The following is a 15,565-nucleotide window of genomic DNA, read 5'->3' on the forward strand; positions in this document are numbered from 1 at the left end:
TTTGCTACTGAATTTCTATGAACGATATCAATTCTTCATCAGTCCTCCGTTCTTCTTCATTCCTCTTTGGAGAGAATAGAAGATAACGTCATTGGGAATTTTTTCTAAACAAGTTTGATGACAGAATTGAATTTTATTGATTCAGTTATCAAGAGGTAAAGAATGACAAATGAATTGACACAATCGGTTTTTGAGGAATACCTCTGAATCGAAAAGAGTTAGCAAAATTTTCGTTAAGATTTTTTCCGCAGCTCTCCTTCCACTCTACAAAAAAGCTTCTAAAAAAAATCCGCAATTCCTCTTAGATTCTGAGATATCGTTCGAAAACTCGACCGGAAAACAAATCCAGTTATTAATCCTCAGCTCTTTGCACCTGAATTTTATCCACTTAACACTTTCTCTTGAATATTTAAATCCGAAGATCTTTTCTAAGATTCCCCTACGAATTTCCATGGAGATGCTTCTAGACATGACAACCTTAGCGACAGGTGGAAAAAATTCTCAAAAAACGGTAAATTCCCCTAAGGTATGTAACTAGCAATCACTTTACCAATAACAAATGATCGATAATTCATTTATAAGCACTCGTAACTCACAAAATTACTAACATTGCTCTCAATGACGTATTTATATATCTAGAAGTATTTCGCACTAAGGTATATGGTTTTACACGAGACTAAATGATAATCTGGTCAAAAATTATAGTCACGACAGAGGATAATCACATTATTCCCAAAAATTCATAATTCGTGACCAGTATTAATTACAATGTTTAATTACGCAATTCGTGACTGTGACATAACATCATAATCATACGCAATAACAGTATTAAAAGTAAAAACAGTATGAAAAATTATTGTATTGTTTCCCAATTTTCTTATTGTTACGTTGTCTCTTCAATTTCCAATGCCACAATCTGCAGTTTATTTTTAATGACAATTGTGTCAATCTACGATAACTTTTGATTAATAATTATCATTCCCTCATCATCTACAGTGACCGAAGATCGCTTCATTGGAAATCAACTGTGCCACTTATAATATAAATGATTAGTCCTTAGTCCTTCATGTTTTATAGTACAGTGAACATATAGGAGTGAACCGATGAAAGAAACAACATTATGCTCGTCTAATTGTTTCAGATATTTTTTTTGTTAAACATATTGCACAGGTAATGTCTCTCATTTTGTATACCAGTCGTAAATCAATCGACTGTTACTGATCGTGTTGTCTAAATGTGAATAAATCCACATCATCAAAATTCAATCAGTCGCACGCGTGAAAGAAAATTATAAGAAATAATAGTCTAGCGCTTTCTCTGCGAGATTATCATTTATCTTGAATTTATAATAGAGTTCTATTTAAAATTATGCTATTATACTCGCTTTTCCTATGATTCTTGGAAATTATTTCAACGAGTCATTCTGTTGAGAGATTATTTGATAGTAAAAAGTGAATAGATTTTGTGGAAGTGGAGTTATTAAAAAGCGACGACGTTTTTCTATGATTCTCTTTCATGCATGTACTGATTTAATTAAATTGTTAGTCTCTCAATTGTGGGCACACTGGTTTATCATTTTTACTTGCTCTCTTGCAGACGCGTGAAAATAACGGGACGAGGTGAGGATTTAGATTTTTTTTCAAGGAGAGTCTACATATGCACTAGTCAATTTTCCGAATTTGCAGGTAACTTATTGTTTATTCTTACTTCTAATCCTTTTAATTGACTGAATCTGAAGAAACGTTTTTTTGTTCCCAAGAAACTAGAATAGCGTGGCCGCAAAGGAATTTACGTAATTCGCGGGCTAAAATGAAGAGACCTATCGATTTTAGCAAAAAATACGAAAAGATCTTTTTTATCGGAAATTTAATTAACACCCTAAAAGTCCTCTACAGTTTTCCCTTTAATTCGCTAGTTTCCAAGGTATGTCGATCGTTTCCTATGATAAGAATTCACTACCGAAGTGGAGAAATGGAATAAATCGAATTTTAGTTGTCGATTTATCTGCAAAACCGATGACTCTACGAGGAAATGTGAAAAATAATTATTTATTGGAAATTTAATCAGCTACAAAAAAGTTCTCTACTATTTTCCCCTCAAATCGACTGTTTTCGATAAATCCTTAATTGACTACAAAATCAAAACAGAAATCTTAAATTAGACTCATCTCAGTCAACCCCTTTGCTATTGAATTCTTCTCCTGAATTGGGCCCATAAAAAATCCACGTACAAGCAAATCTACACTCGTAAACAAATCGAATACCCCGAAATGACTGAAAATTCCTCCAGCAAGAATGAATTATTCCCATCTGTAATCTCAATTTATTAATCATTAATTCATCGATTACTCAACCACTCATTGGGTCTCTGATCAGTACAGATTTAATGTCACCCATTTAATTCACATATTCGGTATCGTATGAAGACGGCATGAAGCTTAATGAGTATTAAATGCAAGTATCTTATTATGTACATTTTTCATTAAATTTACGCTGTGTTACTCTCGGTATTGTGTCAATGGTCTCTCATTGATAAAATAAAATGTTAAACGATCAATCAAAAATCCAGTGAAAAATAAATTCGTAATTAACGAGCATCCACTCGATGCACAATCTGTATTAGAATCGGGGATTCAGTCTATAAAAACTGTGAAACGATATTTACAGAGAATTATTTGTTATTTCACCTTTGAACCACACACAACACTCGGTAAACACACACCACATACGTGACAATTTTCTCTTTGCAGATATATCCGAAAGATTAGCATGCGGTCATTGTATTAAGTTCATGAATAACGAAGAAAGACTAATTGGTAAATGGACGTGTAATCGTAGATTTCCATTATTTCCCATACAAACGAAAAAACAAATCGGCAAATATCTGTCATTCCCTTGTACACCAGGAAAAAAAAGGATTTTCGTCAAGGATTCATTAACCAATCAATGATTACTATAATTCCCAGGGGATTAAAGTTGCTGGGTGTTGAGGAGATTGATTGGGGGATTATTGGAACATTCTGATATGCTCTGATTTATTTCTCAGATATGTTGGCAGATGATACGTCTTAATTTACCTTAAAATCGACTGCTCACCGATGAAACTCAATCATGGATGATATTCTTGATTCGAGAATATATTCTCCATTCAACTGATATGATTAATAGTCCCTTTGCTACAAGAATTCTGAAGAAGCAGCGATCACTACCTACAGAAAATTCACGTCACGTCTCAACATGATATGAAACAAATTCATCATTTCCCCTCTGTTTCTTCTAACATCTCATAAAATACATCGAAATACATGGCAAAACTATTTATTTATCCAATTCAACAATACGATTTTAGCTATTTCTTATTTTTTTTTTTCTCATTCATTTTAAATATGAAATCATCTACTTCTGGTATACGAATTCACACGTGGTCTGTCTGGAATCATTCACTTTATAATTCAATAATATTTCATCACTAATGAATCTCTTCTGATAGTACGTACATATATACTTATTTATATTACTCAAGGATAATTGTTTAGTTAATGAATCTCGTCGCGTGGCCATCGCTATAATTTATCCCGCCAATTTATCTCATTTTAACTCACCCAAAAATATTGTCACACTATTTCATCACTCAATCGTGATGAAATGAAGGTTAGAGCGAACCAACTGCTCTCATAAAACAATCGTTAAGGTCTAGTGGAGCAAGAGGGAATAGGTAAATTCGTTATTACATTATTCACACTAGATTTCATTGAGATCTCCCGTTACTACTATCGGAGAACTCAACCGACGGAAAGCATCTCTAGATCATCCACAAAGACAAAAAAATTTATTGATGATAGGAAAACATCTTTTATCCACCGATTCCATAAATCTCCAATTACTTCTCTATCAAATCTAGAGAAACTTCATTGAAGTTCAAATTCCAATAGTTTCCCAAACTTTTTCGTGGTTTAATTTAAATTTCTCCTTGAATTGTTTTAAGAGCAAGAAAAATGTGGAGTGACTCAAGATGTTGTGATGATTTGAGAGAATAGTCTCCATGGATCTGGAGATTTGTTTTATTTTTTTTTGTTATCGGTAGAATTTTTCGTACCATCAAGGAACATTTTTTCTTTGTGCAAAGTTTTATGCCACTGGGTGCATTAATTAGTTTTGGAATCAACAAACTCTTGCGCATCTCTATAGGGCAGTGATAATGTCGATGTGTTGCGTGGCGCACGGTACGATAACTTTGTAGCTGATATATTAGTCTTAGCGGTGATAGTTGACACCTGGGGGACGTGGCCAAGGGCACCCAACGTCCCCGGTTCACCCTGCGGGCTTTGGTCCAGGTCTGCCTCTATTTAAGTGAATAATACGGTTATTAGTCGACTGCGGTAATCAGCCCGCAATTAAAAATTATTATTACCTGTCGAAATTGACAATTTTGTTTTCATTTATTTTTTTTTTCAGTCTTGATAATTTTTGGATTGTTTATTAAATTTATTTGAAATCACTCACCTACACAAACCACTCGTCCTTTTGGCTGGAGGAAATGTCACTGAAATTGGAAAATCAATGAAGTCAACGAGCGTCATTCACCCAAATTTATCTTTCTCAATGATTTCTCAAGCCCACAATAACTCGCGACGAGAGAAAAATTCGTTTCACCGAAGTAGAATATACTCCCATCAATTTTATAATCATGATATCACCAAAATCACCAGTTCTGTAACTTCTCTGACAAATTGTTAACCAGTTTTTCTCGAGTTTTGCGAACCATCGCAAAAGTTCATTAAAAACGTACGAAAGATCTCCCACTGTGATAAACCTCAAATATCTCGAAACACAAAGAACATAGTGAATTTTCTGAATAATCATTATCTATAGAAAAATCTAAGAGCTACAAAAAAGGTATTCACAAAAATCTCATTAACTCCCTTCAATTCCGAGAAATCAAGTGAAAACTGACTTAAAAAAAAATGCACTTCGCAACAGAATCGGTAACATACACTAAAAAAAAAATTTCCCAAATAAATTAACTTACCACAAGAAAATATATTCAACATCAGCCTATCTTATCTGTACGCCAATACCAAATATCATATATCATCAAAATTATTTTTAGAATAAAAATAATACTAGTATAAAAAATTACTCTGTGATTATTATTATAGTAAATATTTAGTCGATTCACACCAGGAATTACACTTCGGACCCAAGGAGAATTAACCGTGAGAATTATTATCATTATTATTATTATTATCATTATCATCATTTTTTTTTTTCAAAATATTTTTGCGAAAGGATTTTTTTTTTCCAGTGTACAGTTACCAGTTATATAAACCAAGAGGAGATTTAAAAAAATAGTCATCCGGTGATGATGTTGATGTTACTGACCTGTCTGATCCATGACTCCTCACTCTGCCTGGCAGTAGAGGCGGACCCGGGCCACGCTGTGCCCGAGCCTGAGGCCCGCAGGGGGCAGCCAGTTTCCCGGCCGTGGTAGTGTCGTTGCTCCCGTTAGCCCGTACCCCATTCCCACATGGCCCATGTTGCTGATAGGGCCCAGTGTTCCCATCGAGCCCTTGAGCGTTGTCATGCCCATTGGCATCCCGGCGCTCGCACCGTTTGATCCGTGCATCTGTTGCACTGGAACATCGTAAGACACATCAGTCCCGCCACACGATGGCCAATCCCCATAATCAGAAGAAACCCACATGTCAACATCACAACCAGCACAGCTCCAACGTCAAATAAAAAAAAATCATCCAACCAAATCAGCAGCAAAAAAAATACACGACTCATGGAGTTACTTCATTAAAGAACGCGCGAGTTCCATAGACAATTTGTTAACTTCATGAATTTATGATGATATAGAATTTAATTATTTTTTATTTATTATGATGAATAAAAATACAAATAGATTGATTTATCGAATTCGCAATTCGCAATTCGCCATGGTTTTTCAATGAAATTAACCATGCGTGACAAGAAGGAAAAAAAAGATAACAGCTAAGCTTTTCAATCAACAGAAAAAATAAATCCTATTAAATAAATATTTATTGACAAGCATACATGAGTAATAACTTACAACACACCTCATGCACCTCCCAATATTTACATTCGATCACGAAACCCCACAGGATCAATCCGATCGGAGAAATAAATCCCACATTTCAATTACAAAAGAAATACCCTGCCATATAAACCAATCGAACTCATCGCCCATCAATCGAAATAATCTGAACCCCTCGTCAGCCGCGTAAAACGACTTATCGTGATGTTTTATCAGTGCTGATAGTAAAGGGGCCCTCGGCGAAGGGGCTGTGATCCCTAGTGTGCACCAGAAAAAATCCGCGATAGTTCTCATCAACAGGATCTCCAGCGAGGACAGCAGGTGCCCTGGGGGGACACAGAGCGAGTAGATACGCCAAAAATCCAGGACACGGCCATCCCCAGAATCCCACCTCACTGTTAATAGACTCGGCGAAATAGACAGCAGCCCTGTGGTGATTACACCCAAAAGGATTTCTATTTCCCCAGCAGCCAGGCTGATTGATGCCTCCATTAATGTAAAAGTCAATGTGTCCACTCGTCTCCACCTTACCCTGAATGAAAGCATTGGTGTGAAAAACGTCGACAAAGTCACCATCACCAGAATCCAATTTTTCATCCTTGCTGACAGTTATAAAGAGGGGCATCGCTGGATCTAGACCAGTGATCCTCGGTATTTTATACGGTCTCAACGCATTAGCAGCGAATGCAGGCACATGTGCACCAAGACTAAATCCAATGGTATGAATATCGATAGCACCAACGTCCTTTAATCTCTCAATGAGTTGAGCCAGACAATCACCAACGTGTGGCACATTGTGAACGGCAATGGGATAGCAAGGTGCCACGGCCAGCCGATGCCAATCAACAGCAATAACGTTGTAACTCCTCTTCTTGAGGTACTCGTTTCTTATGTCCACCAGGGAGTCCAGTCGCATGTCCGAGTTGTATCCGTGGACGACGATTTTTGTTGGATCTCGGGGATTGAAGTTCGTCTCGTGGAGATTTGATGATGAATCGTTGACGAATATCTGCTTGCCCGATCCAGGATTGTCTCTGGTGTACAAGAAGAAGGTCACCTCGTCGTCAGGACACGTCTGATTGGTGTGCACCAAGCAGGGACCGAGGAAGTAATCTCTGTGGCTGATACCAAATTGTCGGGATATCTTGTTAGATCTGTGAGTCTGGTAGGACACACTCTTCGATAGTGCTACCCCGAAGACCCCCATTGATAGGAGACACATCATCATCAGCAGAGTCAGTCTCAACAAGTGTCTTGAGCAGCCTGGGCGCAATCCCATTGTCTCTCTGACTGTTCTTTTCAAGGTAATAAACTTCACTCTTGCAAGACCTGCCAATAACGACAAGCCGACGATTACCATTCACCCTTCAGGTTTTAACTGATTAGTATTTCTGACTGGCCTCGAACTTCAATCGCCTGATACTGCTTGACAATTGTACCGGTGGATGATAGCGACCCAGTGGAAACCTTATTTATTACGCATTCACATACTTCATGAATGACAATGTGTGCCCGATAAATTATTTAATTTGAAAAAATACCACTCGTTTACGGATCTCACTAATCTTTTTTTATTGATACTGGGATTGGGACTCAGCAGATGCTAATCCCTTGCCTTGAAAATATATTGGGGAGAAACTGGTGACTACCTTGACGATATCATAATGAATCGATGTAACGATTCAAACTGCTCGTCTTGAAATTAACCGACGAGGAAGTCGACGAAGGTGAAACTTATCTCAACGACTTAGTAGTTTGGTCACGTGTATTTGTATTTTGGGACACGGTTGTCTCGGACTTTCATCAAAAGTTAACGGTGAATAACAAACCGAGTTGGGATTGAATTGACATTTGTGCTCTGCCATTGCGGTCATCGCTGGGTGATCCACTTTGCTAGTTGAAACGGATTATTAATTTAATTAACAAGTGGTAATTAGTACTGATGAGCACTCCTCGGGACAATTATACAAACATTGAAAGCACAAGGTGATAAGAATCTGCATACGTCTCCCGCGGAATTACGCAAGTCACGAGCGATAAGATAAGTTTATGCGCAACGCTGATTTTAAGAAAGAGAAATCAATGGGTTCAATCATGCAGATAGGTTTTGGGAATAATAATTAATGCGACAGAGCAGAGCGGCCAAATGGCAGTTGTAGCAAAATCCATCGAAATTTCACGTTTTCACTGAGATTAACAATTACTCCCCCAAATAATTAATTATCAATAATTATCTTCTGATTATCTCTTCCAATAATGAATGAATTTGATAAAAATAAATAGGCACTGTGCAGCCCCAAAATTTGAACTGGATTCCGATTTCGATTACGATTTGGATTTTGAAAAATGTGCGTGTTCTCGTTGCAGAGAATTGTTTGGAATTTTCGATGTAAATTGCTGCGACCTTCGACCAGTCCGGGTGTACAAAAATGAAGGAATTAAAAAAATGAAAAAAAACGAATGAAGCACATCGATGTTTCGGGGATGTTGTCGTTGCGGGGTAACTCACATGGGAAGCTGACCGGAGGGTGGGTCATCTGTGCGTTGTGGGTGTTGTGCGAGTGCCTAGGGGTTGTTCCTCGTCTCCGGCAGTAGCACAAAATCCCAGCAGTGACGAGAGCTGCTGTACTGAGAAGCCCAAATACCAGAGCAACGGCAAACCAAGTCTTCTGCATTCCGAGTATTGTTGACGCCTCGGTGTCTGAAATTTCGACAGATTCACGTGAATGGAATAGTCACGTTGGAATTTATTGTCCGAATTCATTTCATTGTACTCACTGGCGCACACCGACGACGAGACCTCGTCTGAACCATCTCCACAGTGATTTACCCCGTCGCACACTAGGTCCTCGTCGATGCAGAACATATTCATGGTACAGCGGAAATCCTTGCACGTGTGTCCTGGTGATGAGGTTCAAGAGATAATTCTTACTCTATATATCAAACATGTTTGAGGGTACCATCTCCGCAAAAATTCTCGGTTTTCTCATTTTTATTTACGATGGCATTGATGAGAAAAAAATGGAGATTTTCACGGTTGATGTTTATTTATTTATATATTTTATGTCTCAGCAATTTGTGAGTCATGGAATAATGATCAAATGTAAAAATGCAAAAATGGTAGTCACAAAAAAAAATACTTGAATCAAGTATATTCCATTTTCGATAAATATCGATGGACAATTGATTTTTATATTAATTTTAAATTATAAATTATATTTTAATTAAATTATAACAATTATCGATAAACAAGATTGAAGTATTTATTTTTGCGGGTCAATCCTATAGATAATTTAACAAAAAAAAATTTTTTAATGTGAATTATACAGATTTATTTGCAATGATGATTAGGATTATTTTGAAAAAGCCATTCGTTTGATTTAATACCCACTTTCGTCCTTAACGGCGGTGATGACAAGCTGGAAGCCATTGGTCTCACTGCCCCATCCGTCGGTTACGTATTTTAATGTCACAAAGTTTGTGCGGGTGTATATTGCACCTACACTTAGGTGGGTGTTTTGACAGGATAAGTCCGCCTGTCGGGAAATTTATTGTCATGAGATGAATGTGGATTTGTGATTATTCCTCTGAAATGTTGGACTCTAATATTTACTCCGTGTCCTTTCTACTGCCGTTTTATTCGACTTTTGCACTTTCCTAAATTTCCGCTAGCCGAGATTCCGAACTTTATGGAATAACGAGGGAAATTGTAATTGTCAAATTAATAGAAATTATCAAATTTAGTTCAATTACTGCATCGAGATGGAAACGATCTGGAAACTTCCTATAAATCCCTCATTGAATTTTGAATTGATTGAAATTAATAATCAAATGTCCATCAATTATCGATTTCTTCAGTTGTAGTGACAATGTCAATTGTCTGATAATTAAGTGACAATTTGATAAAATCGGTTATTGAAGTCGACGAAAAGTTGATCACGGTGGAGTAAATTCGTTGATTTATAATTTAAAAAAATGAGTGACTTGATTTGATGGTTTTTGCTATTTACGGGTTTATTTGATAAGAGGAATTTCAGGGGGAAATCAATTAGGATAATGCGAGGCAATGAATAATTCATGGGAATTTTAGGCGGAAACAGGTGGATCCACGAGGAATAACTGTTCAGGGATGTGAATATTTTCCAGGGATGTGAGAGGGTATTATCTGGTGACTGAAGGACTCGGTGTTAATGGAATCGTTTATTGGATTGAACGCAAAGTTGATAAAGTTCGAATGAATTTGGGCTTTGATAATTCAACAGATTGCACATTCCGAGGAGTTGAAAACTTGATAAACTTTCACAGAGTTTCAAGCGCGTTTTCTTTTTGTTCCAGTGAATGGGCATTCAATCGGAATTTATTTAAACTGAACAGTCATTATTTAAACTAAAATTTTCAGAGTCTGCATTCATCAAATTCTTCACGGAATTTTTAACTATTGAAATTATAAAAAATTTTCTATGCCATTTTCACTGCGCGTTGTTCTAGATATTTATTTAGTTTAATATTTACGAGGAATTTATGGAGTTGGATTATTTATCCGACTCATACTCTCTGGGGTTTTTACGTTTTGCACTCGTCCCTTGTGGAGTATGAAGTAGAAAATAATTGCCTGGAGGAATAATATTTTGCCCCGGGGGCAATAACAATATGAGGTTTAATATAAATTCCAGGGGTCCATGAACATAAAAAAATTCAAAAATTTAATTTCTTTCCTCTTTTTTTACGAGCGAATTCGGGTTAATATTGGGGGACTTTTTCTGTCTGTTTTTGACAATAACGGGTGATGCAAAAAATTCTATTAAACTTTCATTAAAACACTTTCATTACTTTTTTTATCAATCCTTTGAAAATCATTTGTTCATGAAAATATTTGTCCATTATCAGCGTCATTATTATTTCTACATTATTTAGGAAATGATTTGTGAAATATTCAATAAGAAAAATTCAATAGGTTTGAATTTTTTGACAAAATTTTCGGGAATAGTTTAATGTTAATGAAATTTCTTAAGAATGTTGTTTTAATTATATTGAATTATTTTTTTACCTTGTAATTGCTGACAGCGTGGGCCCCATCGTAAATATAAAGATGATCATTGCAATCAAGTTGTAATCGATCGAACCTCAGCATAAATCGCTGCAAAATGCTGTGCGTCTGAAATGTCGTGGCACAATTGAGATTTCTCTCATTCTGCGATAACAGCACTGCCCCATCAATTTTTCTGTACAAATCCCGTAGAAAGTGATTTTTGCAAATTATGCCCATTTTATCTGCAACGAGAAAAACAAGGTCATTCCTCTTTCCCCAATTTATTCACATGGATTTTTGTACTTAATCAGAGACATTGGAATTGGGGTCAAATGCCGGATTATGCCTTTTTTTTTATTAAACGTGGAGACAAAAAATTTTCATCAGGGGCTGAATGAGAAATTGTCAAATTAAAGACTGTAATCCTGAAGAGAAATTTATGAGAAAAATTCTAGTCCGAATTACAGTACCACTACTAGAATTTTACCTGGCCTCCATTTTCAGTGCTGTACTGGAATTATCGCTGCTATTTTTTTTATTTATGCAGAACATAATCTTTTGTTATCTAGGAGTGATCGTGGTGAACTAAAATACTGGGAAAAATCACTCACACGATTTGCGTGATTATATCTAGTATTCTTTCTGCACTTTCGATGAATTTTCTCCTTCAGTTTTCATTCTGCTCGTTCAATAATAATGGTTACGATTATTTTTATATTGGATGTAATTTATTCATAGATTTTTTAAACGAAAGAACTCGCGGGGTCGATAATAAATGACAGGATATATAAAATATTAAATAGGTCAGGAGAAGATTCCAATCCTTCCATTTTGCTGCGATATTGAAGGAGTTATTGCCGATATCTTCTCGTTTTTTAAGTTATTTCTTAAATTTCTGAGGAAATATTGATAAGACCGATGTAAAGATATATCAAAAAATATATCATTGTGAAGTTCTATTATTTAAAAAAAAAATGAGAACAAAGAATGCAAAAATTTAAAAAACGCACGACTGGCGAAATTTGTGAGTCATTGAAAAAAAAAAAAATTCATCAATTTATTTATCTACAAATTGACAAAAAAAAAGCCAATAAAATGTGGATTAGAGCGACAAATTACCGGTTCTGTAAACACTGTTTGACGAATCGGATTTCCGCTTTTATAATTATTAAACAATTTTTTTTCCAACCAATTAAAAAATCCATGGAATAACGCTAAAAAAGCAAAAAAAATATATTCATCCGATTCAATCCAATGACCAATTTACCAGAAAAACAGAAAACCCGACTAACAACTCCTCAATGGAAATTCAAAATTCGTTTGGGCTGGGTTGAGCCATTGGATTAATTAAAAAAAAATGTGGCAGGGCTGCGTGTTCTACAGTCACTGATTGAGACCGCAGAACATAGCTAAGCACAAGCCGAAAGTTTTATCTCCACAGATTGGGAACGCCTCTGCATGTGATTGAAACACAAGCATGGAGCTGTACTGTGGGGTTCGATCGATACTCAACGAAGAAAAACGTAAGGGTACCCGATTCCGAGAGGTGGTTTTGAACCTGCGATGCTCTGGTGCGGAGATGCCACTCCGTAGCGCACGCACCTCAACCGAGACGCCAACTTACCATTAACCATTTTAAAAATTTACTAACATCATGTACATACTTTCAAAACAACCAAAGTACTTGAGTCAAGTACGTATTTTATACTTGAAATAAGTATATGAATGTCATTATTTTAATATATAGTGTATATGGTACATATATACATATCATTAAGTAAATACATATTAATTTATTATATATTGGTATAGTTGATTTTTGTGTATAATAATTGTTGTTATAATCGTGGGGAAATCAATTTTTCCTCGATTTATTGAAAATCGAATTTATTAGGGTCAAGTATAAAGTTGGTTGTTATTTCGAAAATATCTCTGGAACTAGAAGAGATAACGAGATTTGTGTAATAACTTTTTTATAGATATGAATGAGTTCTATAAAAAAGGTTCTATGAGTTTTTCATTCTCTCCTCTAGTTTCGGAGTTATCTCTGAAAAACTCAGCGAGACGCGAGAACAAGTTCAATTTTTGAAAGATTTAAAATGTCGATTCATTAAAAAAAAAAAATTTATTCTGGATGAGAATATCAGAAAATACTTTGAGTTTAGAATTCCATTAGTTGTAAATAAATCTTTTAACGTTTTATGAAATTAAAAGTTGTCGAGACAAATCGATTAATCGAAAGAGTAAAAGCCGATTTCCGTTGATTTATCTTTTTGCGCCAATTGACATTTTTTCCAAGAGAAAAATGATTTGTTTAACCCAGAAGCGTTAAGTATTTCTTGGAAAAGTAATTTTGGTAAAAATTTCAAAAACAGACAATCAATTTTTTCAAATTAGTGAATAACCCCGGAAGTTCGTGACCGAGCGCAGTAAATCGCGTCAACGTTATCCCCGGCGTTGCAAAAATAGGCACATACGTCGAAATACATATGTAGACAATGCACCCGCACCGTTCACATGGCAAAATCCCCCTAAACAGTTAATTGAACCCGGGAGAAACAGTACGGAGACATGCCACGCACAGGGAGAAATTTTTGATTTAAATTTTAAGCCGCCACTAAATCAAAAAAGAGCGCGAATATCAATTCATTAAAAAACTTATTGATTAAGGACATGCCGAGAGACCTTTATTGTTGGAATTTTTTTTACAACTAGAGCAGTCCTTTAATGTTTCCAGGTAAAATCAATAGTTTTCTAGGTAAATCCATAATTAACAGAAATATTGAATTACACTTTTCTCAGTTTACCACTTCGCTACGAAATTACACTGGCCCTGGAAATTTACGAGTTAATTTTCAGTAATTTATAGATAAATTACGGTTTTTCATTTATTTATGTCAGAATTGTTTCAATTACTCCAAAAATTATTAAATAAAGTGAAAACTCCTGACTAGGATAAATTCAAAAACGGAATTCTCGGTGGACAACCAAAAAGTTATAAACAAATTTTCATAACAATTGGCCCAAAGTTAATTGCTGCAATTAAACAATGAAACTAGTATCCAAAATGGCCATTAAATATCTGATCCGAAATAACTGATGAAAAAATCTTTTCGTCTCATTTCGAAAATGAGAAAAAATTTCGATTCCAAATTTTCTGAAAAATTCTTCCGCTGTAAAAAAAATCTGTTAAATTTTCCAGAATGGCATATTTCACTTGGAAAATGACAGACAAGTGGAAGAGAGAATTGCAGTGAGTATCGAATAGTAAAATCTTACATTGCTTTCCAGCTTCACCGGCGACACTCCGGCAGAAAGATCCCAGGGTGAAGATCACGACGACGGAGATGATCATAGTGTTTCCGGTGCGCTTCCGGGTCCTGTGTACGCCCCTTGCGCACAGTGATGATCCCCAAGAAGTATCAGACATATCTAATTCCTCACCATCTCCAGTAACCCGAAAACCGAACAGACAGCCGACGGTTACGACGTCCCAAAAAAAAACCGACCCCTAAAAATCCACGGGGCGCGCACAATTCGCACAATAAATGGCCTGAACCCTCTGGAGAAGTCTGCCTTTCATCTCCCCATCATTATCATCCCCTTACCACTACTGCAACATGAGAAAGCAATAGCAATTATCAACTAGCCCAAAAACTCGGGTTAATTCACCATTCACTGATCGATCAGAGGCCATCGTCGAGTGATAATAAATCCTAATGATTAGCCACCCGTAATTGTCAATTGGAATTTATTTTCAGGGGATGTTGTCGGTGGAGTTACACTCGCGAGCTTCAATGCACGACTGAAATGCACTTAATGGGGAAATAAATGATACAGAGAGGTTTTTTAGGGCCTGTCGCGACAAACCGCTCAGGCCTCGCGCCCTTATCGATCGCCACTGCTTTCAACCCCCACTGTACAACGCCATTTTGTTTCTCATCCCTCTCCCCATACACCCACCCACCCCTCCACGCTTTTACGGGCGGATGGCATGGGGTCACATCGCGCACGCGTACGTTAACGTATTATAACTTTGACAATTTATTGCCTATCTTTCATCTTGAGGGGCTTTTTTTAACTTTTCAGGGAAATTATGAAGTCTCCGGGTTTTAGGGTTTACCCCGAGTTGCCGACGGGGTAATGATAATTAATGGGAAATGCCCCGGGGTTAGGGGATTTTTTTAAACATCCGTTTGGGGATTTGTTGGAATTTTTTTTTATTCCCGAGAGTTTTTCCAAATTTATTACGGCGAATTACGATAATTCGTGGAGAGCATTTGACGGAATGATAATTAATTAGATATAATGGATCATTTGGGATTTTTTTGAAGGCTGTCAGGGTGATTCGAGTCGCTTTGTGGATCGAAGACGTGGACGGGAATACTCGATCTTATCGCTGTTATCGAACGCACTTTTTTCGTCGATTAATCTCCGATAAGTCAGCACTAGGTGAATCGGAGTGTGTCATTATTG

General features: G+C 36.4%; 2 protein-coding genes across 3 annotated transcripts; both read right to left on the bottom strand.

The window, feature by feature from the left end:
* Positions 1-907: 907 nt before the first annotated feature.
* On the bottom strand, positions 908-14,977 carry loaf (lost and found). 2 transcript variants are annotated; one of them, XR_892026.1, is made up of 8 exons: positions 14,369-14,977; positions 11,108-11,331; positions 9,452-9,596; positions 8,839-8,961; positions 8,570-8,761; positions 5,382-5,633; positions 4,503-4,542; positions 908-4,341 (listed from the first exon to the last, which is right to left on the bottom strand). XR_892026.1 is itself a non-coding variant. In XM_011302109.1 (8 exons), the coding sequence occupies exons 1-7, from the start codon at positions 14,517-14,519 to the stop codon at positions 4,503-4,505; spliced, it is 1,119 nt and encodes a 372-aa protein (XP_011300411.1). In that variant the 5' UTR covers positions 14,520-14,977; the 3' UTR covers positions 908-4,341. The 2 variants fall into 2 exon arrangements, 1 of the variants encoding a protein (XP_011300411.1); XM_011302109.1 differs by having other exon boundaries at positions 5,382-5,625.
* Positions 6,014-8,037, bottom strand: LOC105264906 (lipase member H-A-like). Its single transcript, XM_011302107.1, has one exon. The coding sequence runs from the start codon at positions 7,418-7,420 to the stop codon at positions 6,257-6,259; it is 1,164 nt and encodes a 387-aa protein (XP_011300409.1). The 5' UTR covers positions 7,421-8,037; the 3' UTR covers positions 6,014-6,256.
* Positions 14,978-15,565: the final 588 nt, after the last annotated feature.

This window comes from Fopius arisanus, unplaced genomic scaffold (genome assembly GCF_000806365.1).
Source record: "Fopius arisanus strain USDA-PBARC FA_bdor unplaced genomic scaffold, ASM80636v1 scaffold00026, whole genome shotgun sequence".
Lineage (NCBI taxonomy): Eukaryota > Metazoa > Arthropoda > Insecta > Hymenoptera > Braconidae > Fopius > Fopius arisanus.